The sequence below is a fragment of the Camellia sinensis genome, chromosome 4 (assembly GCF_055761805.1).
Source record: "Camellia sinensis isolate YWXY chromosome 4, ASM5576180v1, whole genome shotgun sequence".
Taxonomy (NCBI): domain Eukaryota; kingdom Viridiplantae; phylum Streptophyta; class Magnoliopsida; order Ericales; family Theaceae; genus Camellia; species Camellia sinensis.
Window position 1 is genome coordinate 162,220,647 of NC_138964.1, and position 22,178 is coordinate 162,242,824.

General features: G+C 36.0%; 1 protein-coding gene across 8 annotated transcripts; it reads left to right on the forward strand.

Moving 5' to 3' along the window:
* Positions 1–70: 70 nt before the first annotated feature.
* Positions 71–21,681, forward strand: LOC114261021 (solanesyl diphosphate synthase 3, chloroplastic/mitochondrial). 8 transcript variants are annotated; one of them, XR_014327775.1, is made up of 15 exons: positions 71–231; positions 409–488; positions 2,952–3,026; positions 4,948–5,040; positions 5,897–5,977; positions 6,103–6,174; positions 12,293–12,424; positions 15,025–15,111; positions 17,445–17,516; positions 17,898–17,983; positions 18,631–18,763; positions 19,296–19,371; positions 19,477–19,566; positions 20,255–20,353; positions 21,250–21,681. XR_014327775.1 is itself a non-coding variant. In XM_028201227.2 (14 exons), exons 1-14 carry the CDS (start codon positions 90–92, stop codon positions 21,427–21,429), a joined length of 1,422 nt encoding a protein of 473 aa, XP_028057028.2. In that variant the 5' UTR covers positions 71–89; the 3' UTR covers positions 21,430–21,681. The 8 variants fall into 8 exon arrangements, 3 of the variants coding, with proteins under 3 accessions (XP_028057028.2, XP_082722874.1, XP_082722876.1); XR_014327777.1 differs by lacking the exons at positions 19,296–19,371; positions 21,250–21,681 and adding exons at positions 18,944–19,073; positions 20,592–21,047 and having other exon boundaries at positions 20,255–20,502; XR_014327776.1 differs by lacking the exon at positions 21,250–21,681 and adding an exon at positions 20,592–21,047 and having other exon boundaries at positions 20,255–20,502.
* The last annotated feature ends 497 nt before the right edge of the window (positions 21,682–22,178 follow it).

Here is a 22,178-nt window from a genome sequence, read left to right on the forward strand (position 1 = left end):
ACGGATTGATCCACCCGCGTCGACGTGGCTATGTAACATACAAGTGTTATGATAGACCCTTTCACACCAGATTCAGGCCAACCACTCAGATGTCATACATACATACATACATACCACAGACATACATAGGCCTAACCCTTCTCCTCTGGGGTTTATTCTCTCTCTCTCTCTCTCTCTCTCTCTATCTTCCTTCCCCACTTTACACGACGGCGCAACCATCTCTTCCACCAGGTTCAACTTCTCTCTCTCTCTCTCTCTCTCTCTCTCTATATATATATATGTATGTATATTTGTGAAATTATATGTGATTTGTTTTAGGTCTTCGATTCCATTTCTAGTTTATTATTGATGATCTTCTTATCTCAAATATTAAATTATTTGAAAACTGATTTTTATTTAATTATTTAGTGAATTGGGGGAAAGTAATTAGAGGAATGATGTGGGCAATTGCAAGGCAAAGAGTTGCTTCTGGTGGTTCTTTTGCTTGGGTATGTATGTTCCAAAAACTACACACACTCAGATATCTACAATACATGCATACATATATATACACTATTCACTTTGCTACAGTGAATTATATTTTTGGAACTCTTGTTGCAAAACCAAGTTTTGTGGGTTACTTTTTAATCATTTCACTCTTTAATTGGATTCAAGGTTTTGAAAACAGTTGCGGTAATGGTGGCGGTGGTGCAGTTACGGTGTGTAACGGTTGCGGTAACCGGAACTGGAAATATTTTTATTTTTTGGCACAATTTGAAAAATTTTTACCGACAGACATATTTTTTTTTCTATGATCATATTTATTAGGTTTAAAATAAATATTGATCAATTTTTATAAGTTTTTAAGTATGATTTAATATATTTCATATTTTTAAATCACTATAAATTGAGTTTTTTACATTTTATTTTAATAATTAATGATTTTATATTATACAAAAAAATCAATCGTTAACTATTATATATAAGATAAATAATGACAAAAGTAAGAGAATAAATAAGAGCCTAAATGTATATATACATATTTTAACCAAGTCAAATAGATAATAAATAAGAGCCTAAATGTATATATACATATTTTAACCAAGTCAAATAGATAATCACCACACTTATTATTATTATTTTCAAACAATATATAGATAGACACATACAAACAAAATGGTTTGATAGCAGCTGAATAGAATAGCGTAAGTCTTACAACTTCAACAAATCAATAATATATTCTTTATCTTCTCTCTCCTCTCTCTCTATCTCTTGCTCCTCCATCTTCTCTTTATCCTTCTTTCCCCATTTTCAGCTTTTTTTTTTGTGTGTTTTTTTCGAAAGAAGCAGTTTGGAACCGTTACGTAACGGAGCATAACAGGCCGCTACGGCTGTTACGGCATCGTTACAACCCCTACGACAATCGCTACGGCCGACGCACCTGTGAATCTCAATCACACTGCAAAAGCGGCCGTAATGGGTGGCGGTAACCGCCACGACCGTTAAATCTTGATTGGATTGTTTTTTTACTGTGCACACTTTGGCTTGTTTTAGTTCAATTATTCCTCTCTTTTGCTCCTTTATCACTAAATTAGTTTAATGAGTCCCATTACTAAATTTGTAATGCAGTGTTGCATAAAAATGTGGTTATTTTTATTTACTTATTTATTTATTAATTTTTAAATTTTGTCCTTGGGTTTTGCTAATCACGGTCAAATGGAGATTGACTTGAGGTTCAAATAAAATTTAAAATTTAAAAATTTAAATACATACTTTACATATTCGTATACGTACTTTTATATATTTCAATATATTTGTATAGGTATACCAACCTAAATTTCCATCCATTAAGCAGTTGTTACTATTTCCCTTTGTGGAGGTTTCTTGCTAATCACCGTTAAATGGGTGTGGGTTAAGGTCCAAATAATGACAAAATAATAAAACTTCAATAATACACGTTTTATAATTCTCATACATATACAATTTAAAAAAAAAAAAATTTTACACATTTTAATATAATTTTATACCTTAACGAGCAGCCATTAAACTTGGCTTGTTTTTTTGCCATTTTTGTTGGAATTACCTTCTTATTTTTATTTTTAAGGCTTAGGTGGTAATTTAATGTCTTTCAAAAAATTTTTGTTTTTGTTTTTAAAAGTAAACACTCCAATTAATGTGTCATATTAATTATTTTATTACATTTTTTCTTTCAATATGTATTTCATTTTTTTTTTTTTTTTGCTGACAAAACTCATTTAACATGGATTCTACATTATAAAAACGGGAAAAGAAACATTCCTTCCTTTATATGTCAAATTTAACATGGGTAAGACAATGCCAAATGTTGCCTTGGCAAATGAGAACTTGAGTGGAGTGCTGAGAGATGTGAAATATTGTTACTTGGGCTGTCAACTAATAAATGACATCTTGGTTGGTGAAGCTTTTAGGTCTGTGTGGATTATTTCTTTCCCTCATCCAATAGTAAAAAATAATTACATATTTTTATCCCATCTTAATCAAACATAATATAATAATGTCCAATTTTTTTAATCTAAATATTTATTTCATCAATTTCATGATATAATTTATCTTTTATAATATTATCCATAATTCTATCTTATATTTAATCATTTGTTGTGTTCAATTCCATGGAAGAATAAACTTAATTTTAGAGTCAAAGACCCAAAATTGTATTTTTGTAAACCAAATCTACCACAATAGTAGCACTGCCTTGCATGGGCATTTTCTACTAGTATATATAACTGTGTGCACGCGTGCCCTTTTATATGTATTATAGATTATAGATCTAGTGATGTACATGTGGAGGTATTACGCATATATATTGTATACTTGGCACGCTTGCATCTACTAACTTGTCTGCATGTTTGTGTCAGAATGTTTATGTGCATACACTGCTATAGAATTGTGGAAATATGTGATTTATGGTGTGTTTGATTTTGGGCATAGGACAGGCCATTAGGAGGACTCGACCTGCATCTGTGGCATCAGCGCTGCGGGATTTTGTTGCTTCAACCACTGCCAATGAGGTTTTAGCTTGATCTCATCCACATTCTTATTTGTATCTGTTATTACCCCCCCACTCTAGCTGCTAATTGCATATGTATGATTGACTGTCATGGATTAGTCCAGTAATTAATGTTATCTTTCACGAAGTTTTGATAGATTTGTTATAAGTGTGAAATATATAAATTTTATTTGCAAAATTGATAGATTTATTTTGTTGTCTATAATAGAACATTGCATGTTGATGAATTTACACTCCGTTTGGATGGATAGGTTTGGCGAGAAAAGAAAAGAAATGGTGAGAATGAGGTTTCTCATCACTTGTTTGGATAATGAGGCGAGTAATGATGAGAAAGGAAGAGAAATAATGAGAAAGATATCACTCCAAACTGAAGTTTTGTGGTGAGAAGCCAAAATTACTCTTTACAAAAAAAATTATAATACCTAAACTTCCCCTCTAAATACAAAGCAAATAAAATAAAAAGACACATGTATCTTCTTTTAATAATTATCCATCCAAACAAGAAGGTGAGAAATCACAATAATTTATTTTCTTCTCACCTAGATGAGTTTTCTCATCTCACGATCCAAATACAAACAACTCTGAAGAGCCTGATATTTGCATCAGCAATGTAATGAATCTGTGACAACTTTTTGGAGTTTAACTAGTTCATTTTTTTTGGCTGATTGTAACTTTACTACCCAATTGTTCCTGCTGTAAATGTACAGCAACCAGAACTAGGTTAGTTGTGAATTTAAAATTATTAGCTCCGAGGAACTGAGTGATTCATAAGTCGATCCCACACATAGTTCCATTGACAACTTGATAATTTTATTACATTTTTGCTGAAGGCAATGTTTTCTATCAATTAGTGATCACTTTAGGTCTAGTGATGATTCAAAATCTTCTTTCCATAAGCCCCTTGTTCTTCTTCTCAGTCTCCCATCTGTGAAAGAGGTTTCCTCAACTTGTAAAGGTTGTTCATTTGTGAGTTTTCATGTGTGACTCTGCCTTTAATTAATGGCATTGACTAATTGATTTCTAATGCTCATAGTATTAGTTAAAAGCATTTAGTAATTTCTCGTATTTGCATTTGAATGCATATAGACAGAATGGAGCTTCTAACTATAAGACAACTTGAAATGGAGTTGGTTAGTTAAGCAACGAGGTTGATGTCTTCACTAGGTGATGAGCTTTTTCTAAATACAATTCATATAGTTAGTGGTAGGGCTGAGCAAGGAATTCGTGAAATTTGTAATACGATCCAGTTCAATCCAATCCGATAGGTTTGGATTGGTTTTTTGAACCCGTGGTTCGGTTCCATATTGAAAAATTAAAAATCTGTAGTCCACGGATTGGTTCCGGATTGGAACCAATCCGGACCGTATACAAATAGTCTATATTTTTACTATACACCCTCATGCATAGTATATTCTCTTATTCCATATAAAACCTAAACCCAAACTTAAACTCACATAATATCTTCTTTTATTACTTTTGTTTTTAGTTTTTAGTTTTAATTTGTACTGGTCTAAATACTTATGGTAGAACCAGTTTTCTTATGGTTGTTTAAATCTTAGAACAATATGTCGCTATTATGGAAATATATGTTGCTATTGTGAAGCTAATATGATGTTATATTTATGTTTTTATGAAATTAAAGTGTTACATATATTTTTTTGTTATTTAATTATGTGAATCCGTGGTCCTAAACCGATCCAATCTGTGTTTAAATGGATTGGTTCGGATTGGTTCCACACGATTTAAACGGATTTGATTGGTTCCAATTTTTCAGGAACCGTAGATAACGGATTGGTCTTAGTTTTACCCCAATCCGGTCCAATCCGGACCATGCTCACCCCTAGTTAGTGGAAATTGTTTTTGTCGTAAGTAAGTTGTGGATTGTTTATATTGTATCTGTTATTGTTTTTGGTGATTAGTAGGCTTCGGGTTGCAGACCAAATTACTCCTGGGGTTCATGTGCCTTTCATTGTGTTGGTCGTCAAATTCATAGCCATAGAAGCTCTGTCACGGAGGTTTGTGTAACTCATCATTCTTGCTTAATAAGTCTTCCTGGATATATTTTGTTGCCAATTTTTTTTCTTGGAATAATTAAACAAGAGGCATGAGAGCTTCGTGAGGCATGGAAAGACAAGAAAGGAATATAAATTGAAGTCTCTCAGGTTTCTTATTTCTTTAACGGGGAAATTTTACATTCAACCCACATAGTTTGCAAAATTTTATGAGATGGCTAATGTTTATGTATCTTGTTTACTCCTTTTATATTTTTGTAAATTGCTGAAAGAAAAATAAATGACACTTTAGATATTTATTTTCTCTGTTTCTTGACAACCACACAGAGGCTATGTGAAAATCTGAACTTCCGATATTGTCATATGTTGTGTGGGTACAAAATAACTTAGATTCTTAACAACTTTACTTCTCATCAATCTTCAAGAAAGTTTCCAAGATTTAAATCCACAGCATTCATTAACACTAATGTAAGGCCAACATAAAACCAGAAAACATTTTCCAATCAAGCATCCAGATGTGGAAATAGTTTGCTATTGGATCATGTGGTTGGCTTTTGAAAAAGTATTTTAATAGTGTTTTAGATTTCGTTAACCAATGAATTGCTCAAGATTCAGTTCAGGTTGATCATGGCTGTTACCATTTCTTGGGATACTATTGGGCTACCCCTTTAATTGCCTTATTGACTAGTTGCTTTTTACGATACAGCCTTAGCTTTTACTTATTTTTGCATTTTATTTTTTCAAGTTTTTATGTGTTTTGCCTCTTTATCCTCTTTATCGTGAAATCTGAATTTTTTATTTTATCTTCCAAACAACCCCCCCCCCCCCCCCCCCCCCCCCCCTCTCTTCTTCTTTTCAGGAGCAACTGGATCCATTTTCACTTGTTGAAAGTGAACTATATATTCTTGCTAGTAGGTTGCGGTCAATGGTAGTTGCTGAGGTATCCATTTCATACCTTCTGTTTTTTGCCTAGTTAGTTTCATTTTATTCTGGAACATCTATGTCTGGAAAGAAGAGTGGAGCATGCAGACTTTTGGGATTATCATCAGATTTTATGTCATACAGGTCCCAAAGCTTGCCTCAGCTGCTGAGTACTTCTTCAAGATGGGGGTGGAAGGAAAGAGGTTTCGACCAACGGTAAGAAGATTTAGCAATGGAAAGTTAAAACTTTTAAGTTTCATCATTGTGTCTCTCACAATTTGCCTTTGACTGCTTTTTTGGATCTTCAGTTCACTTCTTTGTGTTGAGAAGTTAGTTAACAGTAATAAATGTTGCTGGTGCTCAATGAAATAGTCTATAAGTAGATATATTATTCTTAGACTGCTACAAGCAATTGCTTGGATAAAAGTTTTTCTATAAAGAAACACTATAAACTATTACATGAAGCTATGAACAAATGAATCAAAGTGATTTCCAGTGTCTGAGTATTGTATTTTAATGATTTGTTGTAATGGAATATGAAGGGTAAGAGCAGTGAAAGATGCACACTAAGAAGTACAGACACATGCACTCAACATGACACGGACAAGCCAACATGACAATTTTCAAAAAAATACAGGACACGACATGTGGATACACACAATATATAGTATTACATATTTTTTGTATATCATACAAATGAGTATATCAGTCAAAAATAATAAAAAAAGGCAACATAAAACTAATTACTATAAATTTACATTGCAGTATATGACACCACGCTCCGGCAAAGGCTTAAGAAAACTATGCTGTGACAAAGTAGTTATTGAGAAACAAATAGCTGGAAATTTGTGTTAATGCATATAATAAGATAGTGGCATATGATAGTGGTGTTGGTGGTAGATAGTGGCATGTATAGAATATGATAGTGGTGTTGGTGGTAGATAGTGGCATGTATAGAATATGATAGTGGTGTTGGTGGTAGATAGTGGCATGTATATAATATGATAGTGGTAGATAGTGGTAATATATAATATGTAAGTGGCATATAATGGGTTATAATGATGTTTGTAATATCTCCTATATAAGGAGTGTCATTTGGTCTTGTAAAATAAGAAGTTTTGAATATAACAGAAATATATTCCTTCTTCCTCATATTTTCGGAGTTCTTCTTTCTCATATTTTCTAAGTTGGTATCAGAGCAACAAAAAACACAGCAGCCCAAAAACCGTCATAGCCATGTCGGAAGTCACATCCGAAACCACTTCAACCCCTGCCGCTGCCATTCCGGTGAAAACGTCCAACTCTCACTCTGTCCAAATCACCACCATCCGCCTAAATGGTGATAATTTTCTCCGCTGGTCACAATCTGTCCGGATGTATATCCGTGGGCAAGGAAAGATCGGTTACATCACTGGTGACAAGAAGGCTCCTGCTGTTAATGATCCGCTGTTCGACAGTTGGGACGCTGAAAACTCCATGGTTATGACATGGTTGGTCAATTTCATGGAGGAGGATATAAGCTCTAATTACATGTGCTATCCTACTGCACAAGAATTGTGGGATAATGTTAGTCAGATGTATTCTGACCTAGGAAATCAATCTCAAGTTTTCGAATTAACTTTGAAGTTGGGAGAGATTCGTCAAGGAGATGATTCCGTCACCAAATATTTCAATTCGTTGAAAAGGTTGTGGCAGGATCTTGACATCTTCAACACATATGAATGGAAATCGGTTGACGACTGCAACCACCACAAGAAAACTGTGGAAGACAGTCGTATTTACAAGTTTCTTGCCGGCCTCAACATTGAGTTCGATGAAGTGCGAGGAAGAATTATTGGCAGACCTCCTCTCCCATCCATTGGCGAAGTATTTGCCGAAGTCAGAAGGGAAGAGAGCCGAAGGAGCGTCATGCTTAAGAAAAAAGGTACTGGTGAATCAATTGAAATTTCTGCTTTAATTAGTGATGCTGCGGCCAACAAGGCTGCAAATTACCAGCGCAGGTTTGATGATAAGCCACGGGTCTGGTGTGATTTTTGCAACAAGCCTCGCCATACACGCGAAACGTGTTGGAAGATCCATGGCAAACCTGTCAACTGGAAAAGCAGCAAACAAGGAGAGAAGAATCGTGGCTTTCCTACCGCTAATGAAGCCGATTCAGGTCCCTTCAACAAAGAGCAGATTGATCAACTCTTAAAGCTGATAAAATCCAACTCCTCATCCGGTACTCCTAGTGTTTTGTTGGCACAAACAGGTAGAAATCCTAAAGCCTTCTCTTGCCTAAATTTCTCTCCGTGGATCATAGATTCCGGTGCCTCCGATCACATGACTAGTTTTTCCCATTTATTTAGTACCTATTTCCCTTGTTCTGGTCATGACAAAATCAGAATAGTCGATGGTAGTTTTTCACCTATTGCAGGAAAAGGATTTATTAAACTAACTGAGAAAATTAATCTCAATGCTGTTCTTCACGTCCCCAACTTAGCCTGTAACCTTTTGTCTGTCAGTAAACTATCTAAGGATTCTAATTGTCGTGTTACATTTTTTGAATCCCATTGTGAATTTCAGGACCAGAACTCGGGGATGATGATTGGGCGTGCTAGGATGCTTGAAGGTCTTTACTACTTTGATGAAGTACCTGTTAGTAATAAAAAAGCTCAGAGCTTTAATAGTACTAGTTCAATCTCTGTTCGAGAAAAAATAATGCTATGGCACTATAGGCTAGGACATCCTAGTTTTCTTTATCTGAAACATTTATTTCCAGAATTATTTAAAGGGATTGATTGTTCTTCTTTTCATTGTGAAAGTTGTATTTTTGCAAAATTTCATCGCTCTACTTATTTGCCAAAACCTTACCAGGCTTCCAAACCTTTTTATTTGATTCATAGTGATGTTTGGGGCCCTTCTAAAATCACTACTCTTTCTGGTAAAAGATGGTTTGTTACATTTATTGATGACCATACCCGCTTATGTTAGATTTATTTGATGAATAAAAAATCTGACGTGAAAAATTTATTCACAAATTTTTACAATATGATTGAAAACCAATTTCAAACCAAAATTGGTATTTTACATTCTGATAATGGAACAGAATATTTCAATGAGCAGTTGGGTGAGTTTTTGGAAAAAAAGGGGATTTTTCATCAATCTACATGTCGGGATACCCCTCAACAAAATGGCATTGCAGAACGAAAAAATAAACATCTACTTGAAGTAGCACGTGCTATAATGTTTTACATGCATGTTCCTAAATATTTATGGGGTGAAGCAATTTTAACAGCCTCTTATTTGATAAACAGGATGCCTACAAAGGTGTTAACATACAAAACACCTTTCGATTGTCTCAAAACTTTTTTTCCTGACACGAGGTTGTTTTCTGATTTACCCGCCAAAGTTTTTGGATGTACTGCCTATGTTCATGTTCCCAATCAATTTCGTTCAAAACTTGACCCCCGTGCTATAAAATGTGTTTTTTTGGGTTATTCCTCAAACAAAAAGGGGTATAAGTGTTTCGATCCTCAAACCAAGAAATTTCATGTGAGTATGGATGTGTCATTTGTGGAAACAAAATCCTATTTCCCCAACACTTCTCTTCAGGGGGAGACAAGTGGAGTAGAAGACCGTTTTTGGGATATTTCTATCCCGCTCCCCAATGTCATTTATCCTACACAAAAACCACATCTGTCTGATAATGATCACTTAGGAGAACCAAGTTCTATGGTGCCTAGTCAAGAAGATTCTTGTTTAGGGGGAGAAGTACTACAAAATGATCTAAATCCTGAGCTTCAGGTGTATACTAGGAAGCGATTTCATCTGAGGAATAATGACCCGAATGTCCATCCTAATGACCCGAATGTCCACCCGAGTTCTGGCATCGAAATTTTAGGTAATCCTATTCCTTCTATTTCCGACCTTGATGTTCCTATAGCAATTAGGAAAGGTGTCCGAAATTGCATTAAACATCCTATTGCAAATTACCTCTCCTATCAAAGACTGTCTAAAAACCATAGAGCTTTCACATCTAGGATTTCACACTTGTTTGTTCCAAGGAATATACAGGAAGCATTGGATGATCCGAATTGGAAATTAGCAGTCATGGAGGAGATGAATGCTTTAAGGAGAAGTGGTACTTGGGAGATAGTTGATCTACCCAAAGACAAGAAAACAGTTGGGTGTAAATGGGTGTTTACGATAAAATGTAACGCAGATGGAAGCGTTGAGAGATACAAGGCGAGACTGGTGGCTAAAGGCTTCACTCAAACTTATGGGATCGACTATCAGGAGACGTTTGCTCCTGTTGCTAAAATAAATTCCATCGGAGTACTGTTATCTCTTGCAGTAAATTCAGATTGGCCTCTACATCAACTTGACATTAAAAATGCATTTCTCAATGGTGATCTTGAAGAGGAGGTGTTCATGAGCCTACCGCCGGGATTTGAGCAAAGACTTGGAAGCGACAGAGTATGCAGATTGAACAAGTCATTATACGGACTCAAACAATCACCAAGAGCGTGGTTTGAACGCTTTGGGAAGGCAGTTCTCAGTTGTGGCTTCTCGCAGAGTCAAGCAGATCACACAATATTTTATAAACATTCAAAAAACAGTAAAATTACAATTTTGATTGTTTATGTTGATGACATCATTTTAACTGGTAATGATGAAGCAGAGTTAGCAGCCCTCAAAGAGAAACTCGCAAAAGAATTTCACATTAAGGATCTGGGAGCCCTCAAGTATTTCCTCGGAATGGAATTTGCAAGATCCAAGGAAGGTATATTCGTTAATCAGAGAAAATATGTTCTTGATCTCCTTGGAGAAACAGGCATGCTTGGTTGTAAGATGGTGGAGACTCCGATCGAGCCTAACTTGAAGTTACAAGGTGCTAAGGCTGAAGAAGTCAAAGAGAGGGAACAATATCAGCGACTTGTCGGGAAATTGATTTACTTGTCTCATACGCGGCCTGATATTGCCTTTGCAGTCAGCATGGTAAGTCAGTTCATGCACTCACCAGGGGCAGAGCACTTTAAGGCCGTTTATAAGATCTTAAGATATTTGAAAGGAACTCCAGGGAGAGGTTTACTGTTCAAGAAACATGGACATCTTCAAGTTGAAGTATACACAGATGCAGACTGGGCAGGAAGTGTTACAGACAGGAGATCAACATCCGGATACTGCTCCTTTGTAGGTGGGAACCTAGTTACATGGCGGAGTAAAAAACAGAATGTGGTAGCTAGAAGTAGTGCAGAAGCAGAGTTCAGAGCTGTTGCCTATGGAATCTGTGAAGTAATGTGGATTAAAAGAATTCTTGAAGAATTAAAGCTTTCTCACCCGACACCTATGAAGGTCTATTGTGACAACAAAGCAGCTATATCTATAGCTCATAATCCAGTTCTACATGATCGCACAAAACATATAGAAGTGGATAAACATTTCATCAAGGAGAAAATCAATGCTGGCATAATCTGTATGACCTACCTTCCAACAGGTGAACAATTAGCTGATGTGCTAACGAAGGGACTACACAAGAAGCAATTTGATAAGCTGACTAGCAAGCTGGCTATGGAAGATATCTTCAAACCAGCTTGAGGGGGAGTGTTGGAAATTTGTGTTAATGCATATAATAAGATAGTGGCATATGATAGTGGTGTTGGTGGTAGATAGTGGCATGTATAGAATATGATAGTGGTGTTGGTGGTAGATAGTGGCATGTATAGAATATGATAGTGGTGTTGGTGGTAGATAGTGGCATGTATATAATATGATAGTGGTAGATAGTGGTAATATATAATATGTAAGTGGCATATAATGGGTTATAATGATGTTTGTAATATCTCTTATATAAGGAGTGTCATTTGGTCTTGTAAAATAAGAAGTTTTGAATATAACAGAAATATATTCCTTCTTCCTCATATTTTCGGAGTTCTTCTTCCTCATATTTTCTAAGTGAATTGAAGTAGTTATTTTAACAAATTGAAATAGTCATTCGAACAGGTGCAACGTAAAAGAGGTGGGCAATGCGAGCAGGTGGGTTTGTAGCATTTAAAAACAGAGGCTGGCTGGTTCTGTAATTTTGCTTCCCTCTTATGGGCATTGCTGGAACAAGGAAGTGTAGAAAACACTTAGTGGCTTCCGTCTATTAGTATAGTATAATGTGATGATTTAAGCACCAGATCCATCATACTTGTCTTCTTGATTAATAGATGCCAGCTTAAGATTATATTTCATTATTCTTATTCCAAATATTACTTTATTCACATTGTATGCTACTCTGTCCTGCGGCTGCCTGTTATGATTTCTTTTGTTCCTGTTTACAGAATTACAGATATTTTTGTCCCTGCAGGTTTTATTGTTGATGGCAACTGCTTTGAATGTACCCATACCTGGACCAGATTCGGATGAGCTGGTTGATGCTATATCAACGGAACTACGTAATAGACAACAACGGATAGCTGAGATCACAGAAATGATCCATGTCAGTTCTTCTTCTTCTGTTGTTTTCTGCTCAATGCTGCAAAGGGAGATAATTTGGATATTAAGGCCTCGTTTGGCATGTAACAGTTTTAGCCTAAAAGCTAAAAAGTTACTAAAATAACCAAAAAACCTATAATTTATACAAAAAAGTCGAAGATTCTCTTTTCTCTTTACTTTTTACACATCTTTTCGTAAAAAATCAAAAAGTCATTTCAAACATAGTAGTTTTTTTTCTCTCATATTTTAGCCAAAAGCCAAAAAGTTACTAAAATAGTATGTTCCCTGTGGGTGAGAGGTGTGGTTAGAGGTAGTCCGGGAAGATGGCGGGCACTTCAATGGCCTGAGATCACCGGAGGTGGAGAAGAGGAGGTCAAGGCAAGCTTGGAGAGGGAAAGGTTGGCAATGATAGACCTTTGAACACTAATGTAAAGTATGAGAGGGTGTTTAAGCATGAGGCTCGGTTGTATTGTTGTTGTTGTGTCTCGCTGCATATACGATACGTTATATAGGCCACAGGAGTATTGGAGTCCAAGTGAACTGTTGGACAGGTGGCTCGTTCTCCTCAACTCTGCCAGAAGTGATATAAGCCCTTCTGCCGTTTGTGGCTTGCCGGCAGGCGGAGAGCTACGTTTCATGGCAGGCAAAAAGTAACGTTTCGTATATGCATCGGATGACATGAACGTAAGGTCATTGTTGCCTCTTCTTCAAGCTTGGTCGAGATGGAGTTGTCTTAGCAAGAAGACAACCATCTCGACGATCCCATGACCTCAGCCGCCAGTCTAGTATCCTCTGATGATCCCGAGCAGTAGTGCCTGGTGTCACGGACTGGGCGCTTGTCGTCCTCCCAAGAAGCCGGCTCCACGAGTGGTACTGCGTACCCCCGTGCATTATGCCCAAGGACCAACCCAGGAGATGCGATAGGGATCTACCCTGCTTGCCTTGCCGCTCACAAACTAATGCGCTTGTAAGGTGCTTGGTGTAGAACTCGCATCCCTAATGAGTCGGTACGTGACATGTTACCACCGCCAGTCCCTGACGTCCTCATCAGGGGGACATTACCCTGCCTGCCCCCATGCTTGTCCGTTTCCCTACCCGCGGGAAACCCGCCCCGCGCGGACACCACCCTTGGTGCGGATCCCACAATGAAGGTGCTTGATGTAAGTCCCACGTACCGTCCCCATCACAGTGCCCCTAGGCTGGCTCTGATACCACTTGTCACGGACTGGGCGCTTGTCGTCCTCCCGAGAAGCCGGCTCCACGAGTGGTACTGCGTACCCCCGTGCATTATGCCCAAGGACCAACCCGGGAGATGCGATAGGGATCTACCCTGCCTGCCTTGCCGCTCACAAACTAATGCGCTTGCAAGGTGCTTGGTGTAGAACTCGCATCCCTAATGAGTCAGTACGTGACACTGGGTCCTGCTCCCAACCCAGGCATCTAAGTAGATAAATGGGCCAGGGCCCACCTTAGTGTTTAAGAGAGCCAAGGGCTCGCTTCCAAGTGACCAAGTAGGAGAATGAGCCGCGGGCTTATCTCAATGTTTAAGAGAGGGGCTCGCTTCTGAGCGATCAAGTAGGAGAATGGGCCGCAGGCCTATCTCAATGTTTAGGAGAGCCATTGTTTATCAATCTAAGTCCAAGTGAGCCGGGGGTTGATTGTATTGTTGTTTGGCCTTGGAGCGAGGTATGAAGGACCATGGGCCTTGCGGGGCCATGGTGCTGCCTGTTGTAGGGCTCTTCATATCTAGATATATTTGGGCTTGTATATATGCTCCCGCTTAGGCTAAGCATATAGTTTTGGTTGCCTTGGCACATGGCGCCCATAGGGCTCGCCATGTATCAAACATACGACATGCTAGACGTGGTGCCTTATTGGTCTGCCATGTAGGTGTGGTTTTGGTGATGTGGCACCTGTAGGGCTTGCCACGTATTGAGCTTGATACAAGTACCCACATTCTCAAATGAGGCCTAAAATATGCTAAAATAGGGGTTTTAGAGAGGTGTAGAGTGAAATATGTTTTAAGCATAATCTCTATATCAATCTAGGGTTTAAGGGACATAAAAATTGACACACTGCTTGGTAAGGAGGACAAGGAGTAGGGAGAGAAATTTGTATTTTAATTGTTTCAGTTTCCCTTAGTCACAGGCCCCACTCAGCATGGGTCTAAATCTAAAATCATTCTTAAAGGCCAAAAATGATTTCCTTGTCCGTTGGTTAGTTCCAGCTTTTACGTCTTCTTAATATTGTGTTCATATTTATTTGTGGTTTTCATTTCAATAATTTATGTATTTGATTATTTTTCTGGTCATCAAACCTGGATTTGCTGTATTGGACGGAGATATCAAAATAGCCCAAATGAACCTTAGTCCTCCTTTTGTACTTTACTCCTTATGGCCCTTCAATCTCTTTACCACTGAATGAGACCTTGATTCCTCTACGTAGTGGTGGTGGAAGGTTGAAGGTCCTGAAAAGTCCAAATTGTAGTAGAGTTATTTTTCACATTATTGGTTTTAGAAAAACAATAACAGATGATCATATGTGGTTTAAACTCTAGGCATACATTAATGCTTCCAAGCTAACATGTTCATTGAATTATCTAAGGTGGCAAGCCTTCTTCATGATGATGTATTGGATGATGCAGATACAAGGCGTGGCATTGGTTCATTAAACTTTGTGATGGGGAATAAGGTAGCTTGTTTTCTTTTTTATATTGATCATCTCTTTTTTCTTTTTGTTCTCTTACATCGTGAACTCAATTAATTGAATCTGTGTTTCTTGTTGGAATGTGTTCCACATCGTCTAGAGTTGCCCCATCTGTGTTGGTTATAAGGTTTCAGTTTCTCTCTCCTTAATATTTGGGTTTTAAGGAAAAGTGTGGGTTTGGCTTTTTAATTTGGTATCAGAGCTTGGTTGGACCTATGACTGGTGTACCGTTTGTCCAGCTACTGTATGTTGTGGTCCCAAAGGATGTGTTGGAATGTGTCCAACATTGTCTGAAGTTGCATCATCTATGGTGGTTATAAGGCTCCAATTTTCTTCTGCTTAATACCTAGGTTTTAAGGAGAAGTATGGACTGGGCTTTTCAATTTGGACTCTTTGATAAATTTATCTCATATTAGATGTTGTCCCTCATCAATAAAATGAGTAGAAGTTTTCATTGAAGTATTCTAATTTTGTCTTCTCCACTCCATTTTCTATGCTGGGGTTTTGTTTTGTGGTTTGATTTTTTTGGCTCTCTCTCTGCATTCAATTCTTCATGGATTTCACCTAGTATGTGTTTTTCTCTTTGGAAAATTTAGCCAAAACTCCTCCATTGGACCCTTGTTTAGTGAAAAGGATAGCCTAATTTATTTTGCTTCATAAATCCCCTAAGGAGGATGTGCATAATTGAGTAAGGATAAAATAAAATATATATATATATATATATATATTTTTTTTTTCTTAAACAATATTGCCAGAGTAACATATTACTGTGAGACAGAATAACATATTGCTGTTTACATCATTTTTTACAGTAATAATTTATTTATTTATTTTTTATAATTGCATAGTCAACGTGGATCTTATTTGATAGATCTTGATGAGAGTATTCTAAAAATACTAATGGGTAAATTACATTGACACCCCCTGAGGTTTATGTTTATTACAGTTCTTCCCTTCACCTTTTGAAAATTACATCACCCTCCTTGAAGTTTAAAGTTTTATTACAGATTGTTCTCTCAGTTAGTTGACTGTTAAGTCAACTAACAGATTTTGCTGATGTCAACAATTTAATTTTTTTAAATATCAATTTTGCTTTCACTGGGTAAATTACATTGACACCCCTCACATTTTAGAAATTACAATCCCCTCCCCAAGGTTTAAAGTAACATTATCAATTGCCCCCTCGGTTAGTATTAGTTAGAAAAAAAAAAATCATTGAAAAAAAACATTATTTGAAAAAAAAAATTAATTGAAAAAAAATTTTGTTAGTCAAATTTTAAAATTTCGGTTTAAAAACCAACGTAAACTCATTTTTTGAATTTACATTTTTTTCCTCAAATTTACAAACTGAGACAACTATTTATAAACCAAAAAATTTATCAAATAAGTTTTTATGACAATTTTTAAAATTTTTGTAAATATAAATTGAAAACTAAAAACGAAATGATTACCAAACATGCCTCAGATGGTAAAAATATCGTAAAATTAACAAATAATTAAATAAGTTACCAACGTAAGAAATGACTTATCAAAATATTCTTAGGTTATGTATAGTTTGATTTTTAGAAAAAAAATTTTAAAATTAAAAATTAATTTGGTTAAGAAATAAAAAATAAAAAATAATTTTCATTTTTATATAATTTTTATCTTTCGAGTGCTTAGAAATAATTTTTTACAAATTAAATATATTTTTTCATATTTATTTTTATTAAATTAGTTTTTTTTTTTAAATGTCAGGGAGGAATCCGTATTAAATTGAAACCTCAAGGGGTGTCAATGTAATTTATCCTTTAAAGTATATGTAAAGATTAAGGGTAAATATGTCATTTTAACTTAAAAGTTAACGCTGTCAAATAATTATGTTGACAAAGGGGGTCAGTGTAATTTCCCAAATGTGAGAGGGGGAAACTGTAATAAATATAAACTTAGGAGGTGTCAGTGCAATTTACCCAATACTAATTTTATTAAAAATCGACAACTGAATCAGAAGTTATATTATTTTGAAGTTTAATATTTTGGTAATAGTGGTATGTGTTGGACTTTACAAGGAAAACTTTTTGTGCTTGTCCTTAATGCATTTCAATTTTATCATGAGGGGGTTTTGACCAAATCCCCCTTTCACTTTGGTAAACATCGCACTATTGATTATTTGTAACTTCTCTCTTTCTTTTAGATGGTATTTCCATATACGAGCTACGGTAGTCTGGATACCTCTTGTGTTACTTGGAGTTTTCATCTCTTTCCGAAGAAAAAAAACAGGATATGAAATTTTGGGGCCTAATTTTTTTTTTCCCTTCGTTTTTTCCCTCACAATGTAGTTAGCAGTATTGGCTGGAGATTTCCTACTTTCCAGAGCTTGTGTGGCTCTTGCCTCTTTGAAAAACACAGAGGTATTCTATCCTCTTGAAACTGGTATTTTTGGATTTATTATCTTCTGAACTTCTAAATTTCTGCTGCATGGATGCTTGAATTTTAGTGAGAGGTGGCACTGAGCTGATTCTTTCTACAATGCCATGCTTTGGTAGCCTATTTCTAATACTATTCTTTCTAATTTTACCACACATCCATCTAAGCAACTTTCATCTTAGCTGCATTTATTTTATGAAGGTGTTGTATCCTAGTAGCCTAATATTTTGTTCTGTAAAGCATTGCTGTTCTATAGCATCAATGGCTTAAAGAATTGAGTTTATAGTTGTAATTTGATATTCAAGATTTTGATTAGTATAGCTTCCATTTGCTACATATTTAAAATAGTCACCATGCTTCTGCAGGTTGTATCATTACTAGCAACTGTGGTAGAACATCTTGTTACAGGCGAGACCATGCAAATGACTACTACATCTGAGCAACGTTGTAGGTACACTACTCTGCTGCTGGTGTCATTTTTATACTTTTTTAGCTTCAGGCATTATGCACTATAAATAAGAGATGCAAAATCCTATGAGACATAATAATACATTTTCTGGTTGTAGGGCTATTCTCTCTAGGCACTTATAAATTATTGATATGGATTAGTGAGACTTTTGGCAAAACCGCTGAGGACATAAAGTTATCTTGGCAATATAAATTGAATTCATCCACAGTGGAATGTCTTTTCTTGTTTGTGGGAGCCTGATTGCCTGCTCATATTACTGATTTTGACATAAATTATCTTCGGTGCAGAAGAATATATTGATGGTTGTCATTGAATCATCTTAGGGGACCATTGTGTAACTTTGCATTGGTCTCTGATCATCTTGATTTTTGGTGTTGATGAGAAGCATGAGCTTGTAAATGTTGCTTTAAATATATTGTCTAGTAATAGTTTCCCTATGTGAATGCTTGCAATGGGAAGGTTGCAGGATTGCAGTCAATGTAGCTTCTCTGGTGCTGTCATTTCATGTCTGATCATTAACATCCGTTTCATTGGCATATTACTTCTGGTTTTCATGATATTTTGGCTTATATTAATTACTAGTCTTGCTATAAATTCTTTCATTAAAGTAATTTTTTATTTTATTGCAGCATGGAATATTATTTGCAAAAGACATACTATAAAACAGCGTCATTGATTTCAAACAGCTGCAAGGCAATTGCCCTTCTTGCAGGGCAAACTGCAGAAGTTTCAATGTTGGCTTATGAATATGGAAAGAATCTGGTGTGTAATATCCTTGGGATGTATGTTCTATCTGTTATTTACAAGAAAGATCATCATTTATTAGTATCTGAATTTCATAGATTTATGGCCCATCCACCTAATAGAAAATTTTAACAGATTCATGTGAAGTTAAATTCAGTTTCCCACAATAATTTAAAATCCAAAAGCTTCTGTGTGTAGCTTTGTGTCCAATTTCAACAATACCATAAACAGAGCAGAAATTCTCTCTTATACGTGCTTCCTCAAAATGTGCGCAAGATAAATTGACAGCTTTATTGCAGTCATATCAGGCTATACACCATAAGGCAGGGTAATCCTAACATTTTAGCTGTTCCAAGCGCTTTTCTTTAACTGTATACTATTAGGGTTCCTTGGTCTTTATCTTTGGTCTTTAGAGAATGAGTAGAGAGTTGTGCAACTTAATTGCTTTTTTTGTAATTGTTGCAATGGCCAACCTGGCTGCCATCACTCCAAGACATGTCACCAAAATCTTGACATATTCTAAAAATAACACTTTTTGTTTAAATAACAGTGGTTACCATTACACCTTAATGATGATGCTGTCAACGCTGATTGGCTTGCAGTTGTAACAGCCCTCTCACTCACTAGTAGGAAAACCAAATCAAAGTTTTGCCTCTCCCTAAAATATTATCGTGGTTTTCTTAGTTACCTTTGAACTGAATGCTTTTGTGCATTCTCTTTTTCCTCCACAGGGATTGGCCTACCAGTTAATAGACGACGTTCTTGATTTCACAGGCACATCAACTTCCCTCGGAAAAGGTTCTTTATCTGACATTCGTCATGTAAGTGTTCTTTCCTTTGTGTTATTGTTGCATTAAAATAATAATCTTCTCAATATTGAAACTGCACATCCTATGTGTGTCCACAAGCTTCTGATTTCTAGTTTTTTGAAATTAATTATTATTAATATATATATATATATATATTTTTACAGATTAATACATCCAGTTACATAGTTCGTAGTTGAAATTATTATCTTTTTAACTTTAGTTGAAAATTTTTAGTAGCTTATGCAAAGAATAAAATGACTCACATTTCAACCCAGGTGAAGGAGAGAGGAGGAGTTTAGTTTAAAAAGTCCTGAAAAAAATTTCAAAGATTGTCTTGTTGGTTCTCCAACTGTTGACACATGCCTTATCATCAGTCTAGTGTCAAGGTGTTATGATTACCATTGACTGTGTTGAACATGTCTCGTCCATGCCCTACTTAAACATACAATGTGCACTCACGCACACAGCGTTTAAATGGGATCTCCTTTGCATATAAATTTTAAGCTGTCATATCTAACCCTTCAATTCAAGTACAGGGATTTCTTGATTTTTTATGTTCAAAACATGTAGCTATGAGCATATCTATTCACTATAGTTCCTGTCCTGTATATTGATATAGTCTAAGGAATAGCCTATGTAGAGGATGAGTACCCTTAAGACTTTCGAATTGTAAGTGTAGAAATTTAAAATTCTTTTGCAGGGAATTGTAACTGCTCCAATATTATATGCCATGGAGGAGTTCCCGCAATTGCGTGCAGTTGTTGATCGGGGATTCGACAACCCTGCAGATGTAGATCTTGTAAGTTTCTGTGTTACACTTCACATATTATGCATGATCCATGTTGCATCTTGCATGGAATGGATGTGGCAATGATCCATACACTATATAATTGTATACACAAGTGATACAACAGAACTCTATCCTTCCTCTTTTCTCATTCAGAAATGGTAAAGACCACCTCAGCAGCGAATTGGTTATTTGATTCTCATCTCTATCCTTTCCATCTCTCATTGTTTAAATCGTTTAATGTTGATAGGGTCTGACTTCAACAAATTAAACCCTAACTCCCCAAAAAAACACCAAAATTTATGGTGGGAATCCATTTTTTTATACTGGAGTTGCAGCAAAGAAACTTGTGCAGATGTTATAAGTTCCTCGTGTGGAAAAGGTCAATCTTAGATATTCGTAAGAGGCAAAATTGGAGTTGCTATATGTACTCTTCAGATTGAAGCTTCTGCCTTTTGTGCATGTGAACCTCTCAATTTCAGATGACATTTATTTACAACTTGTTGGTTTCTACGGAAAAGTTCAAAGGGATATAAAGTTTAATTGAAGTGTTGCCTTAAATAGATAGAGAGAAAGGTGAAACATGATTTGTGTAGCAGGCTCCTAAATTGATGGGACAAATGCTTGCAGTTGAGCATCGAGGTTGTAAAATTTTACTGGGATTGGTTATAATTTTGCGTCTTAGAATTTACTACTACTTCAATCTGTGCGTGTTTCCATTTTTACTTGTTTGGTTTTTGTTTCTCTCTCTCTCTTTTTCTTTTTTTGGTTTTGTTTGGCATAAAATGTAAGCATTGTATTGACAACCAACAGTATTGCATATTTGGTCTTTCTTTTGGTACATGTACACATTCAACTTGCTAGATTTTTAACTAACAAACACCATCTACATGCAACTGGAAACACAGGCTCTTGATTATCTTGGACGGAGTCGTGGAATACAGAGAACCAAAGAGCTAGCGGCGAAGCATGCCAACCTTGCCTCTGCTGCAATTGATTCTCTTCCTGAGAATGATGATGAGGATGTTCAAAGATCAAGGCGGGCGCTGGTTGATCTGACTCACAGAGTCGTTACAAGAACAAAGTAGAAAAGAACATCAATTCCTGCCACAATGCTTTCATGTGTCAGTTTTTCCTGCAATTTTTCCATCAATGGTTTTGTGAGGGGGTTTATTTCCTCAATATTCTTTCTGTTTTGTTTTCCATTTCAATCATGTAGTTGTGATGAAAGCCACCAAAAAAAAAAAAAATGGCCCTCCCCAAACTTGCTATCAATTGTAACATTGGGTAATATTAGTTAGGAATGTGATAAATAAAAATAACTTTATATAAGTTGACTCGATTCATATGGTTAGTGGCTTCAACAAATTTATATCCTATTTTACCCATAACATATATGCAAAGTTACATATATGCACATGCTAGATTTCCAATTTTGGCAGAAAAAACTTGTTAGTTGTTTTTTGAAGTTTTGAAATCTATTTTTGCACAAAAATAAAAATATAATTGGTATTTTTAAACTTCCATTATTTTCTTTTAGGAAAACACAAGAAAATGAAGACATTGAGAATGGTATCAAACACTTGCGTTAAACTGCCATAGATTGGATCTTAGGTTTGTTTAAAAGCTTGGGAAACAATTGCAATCTTTGGAATGCTGCATGAAGACTGTCTCAATCACTATAAATTTTTAGGCAAATAAAATTTGATCAACTAGTGAGTTATCTCTACTTAAAAAGAAAAAATATACTCTTTTTTTTTTTTGGGGGGGGGGGGAACTAGGGGGATTTGGTCATAGCCCCCTCACTATCTAATTTCTCTTTCAAAAGGACAAGAAT

Excerpts from the sequence above, each read along its gene's own strand:
- LOC114261021 (XM_028201227.2), top strand. The coding sequence starts at position 90 with ATGTCATACATACATACATACATACCACAGACATACATAGGCCTAACC. Across the intron at positions 5,978-6,102 it reads GGTCAATGGTAGTTGCTGAG|GTCCCAAAGCTTGCCTCAGC; the intron begins GTATCCATTTCA and ends TATGTCATACAG. Across the intron at positions 6,175-12,292 it reads GAAAGAGGTTTCGACCAACG|GTTTTATTGTTGATGGCAAC; the intron begins GTAAGAAGATTT and ends TTGTCCCTGCAG.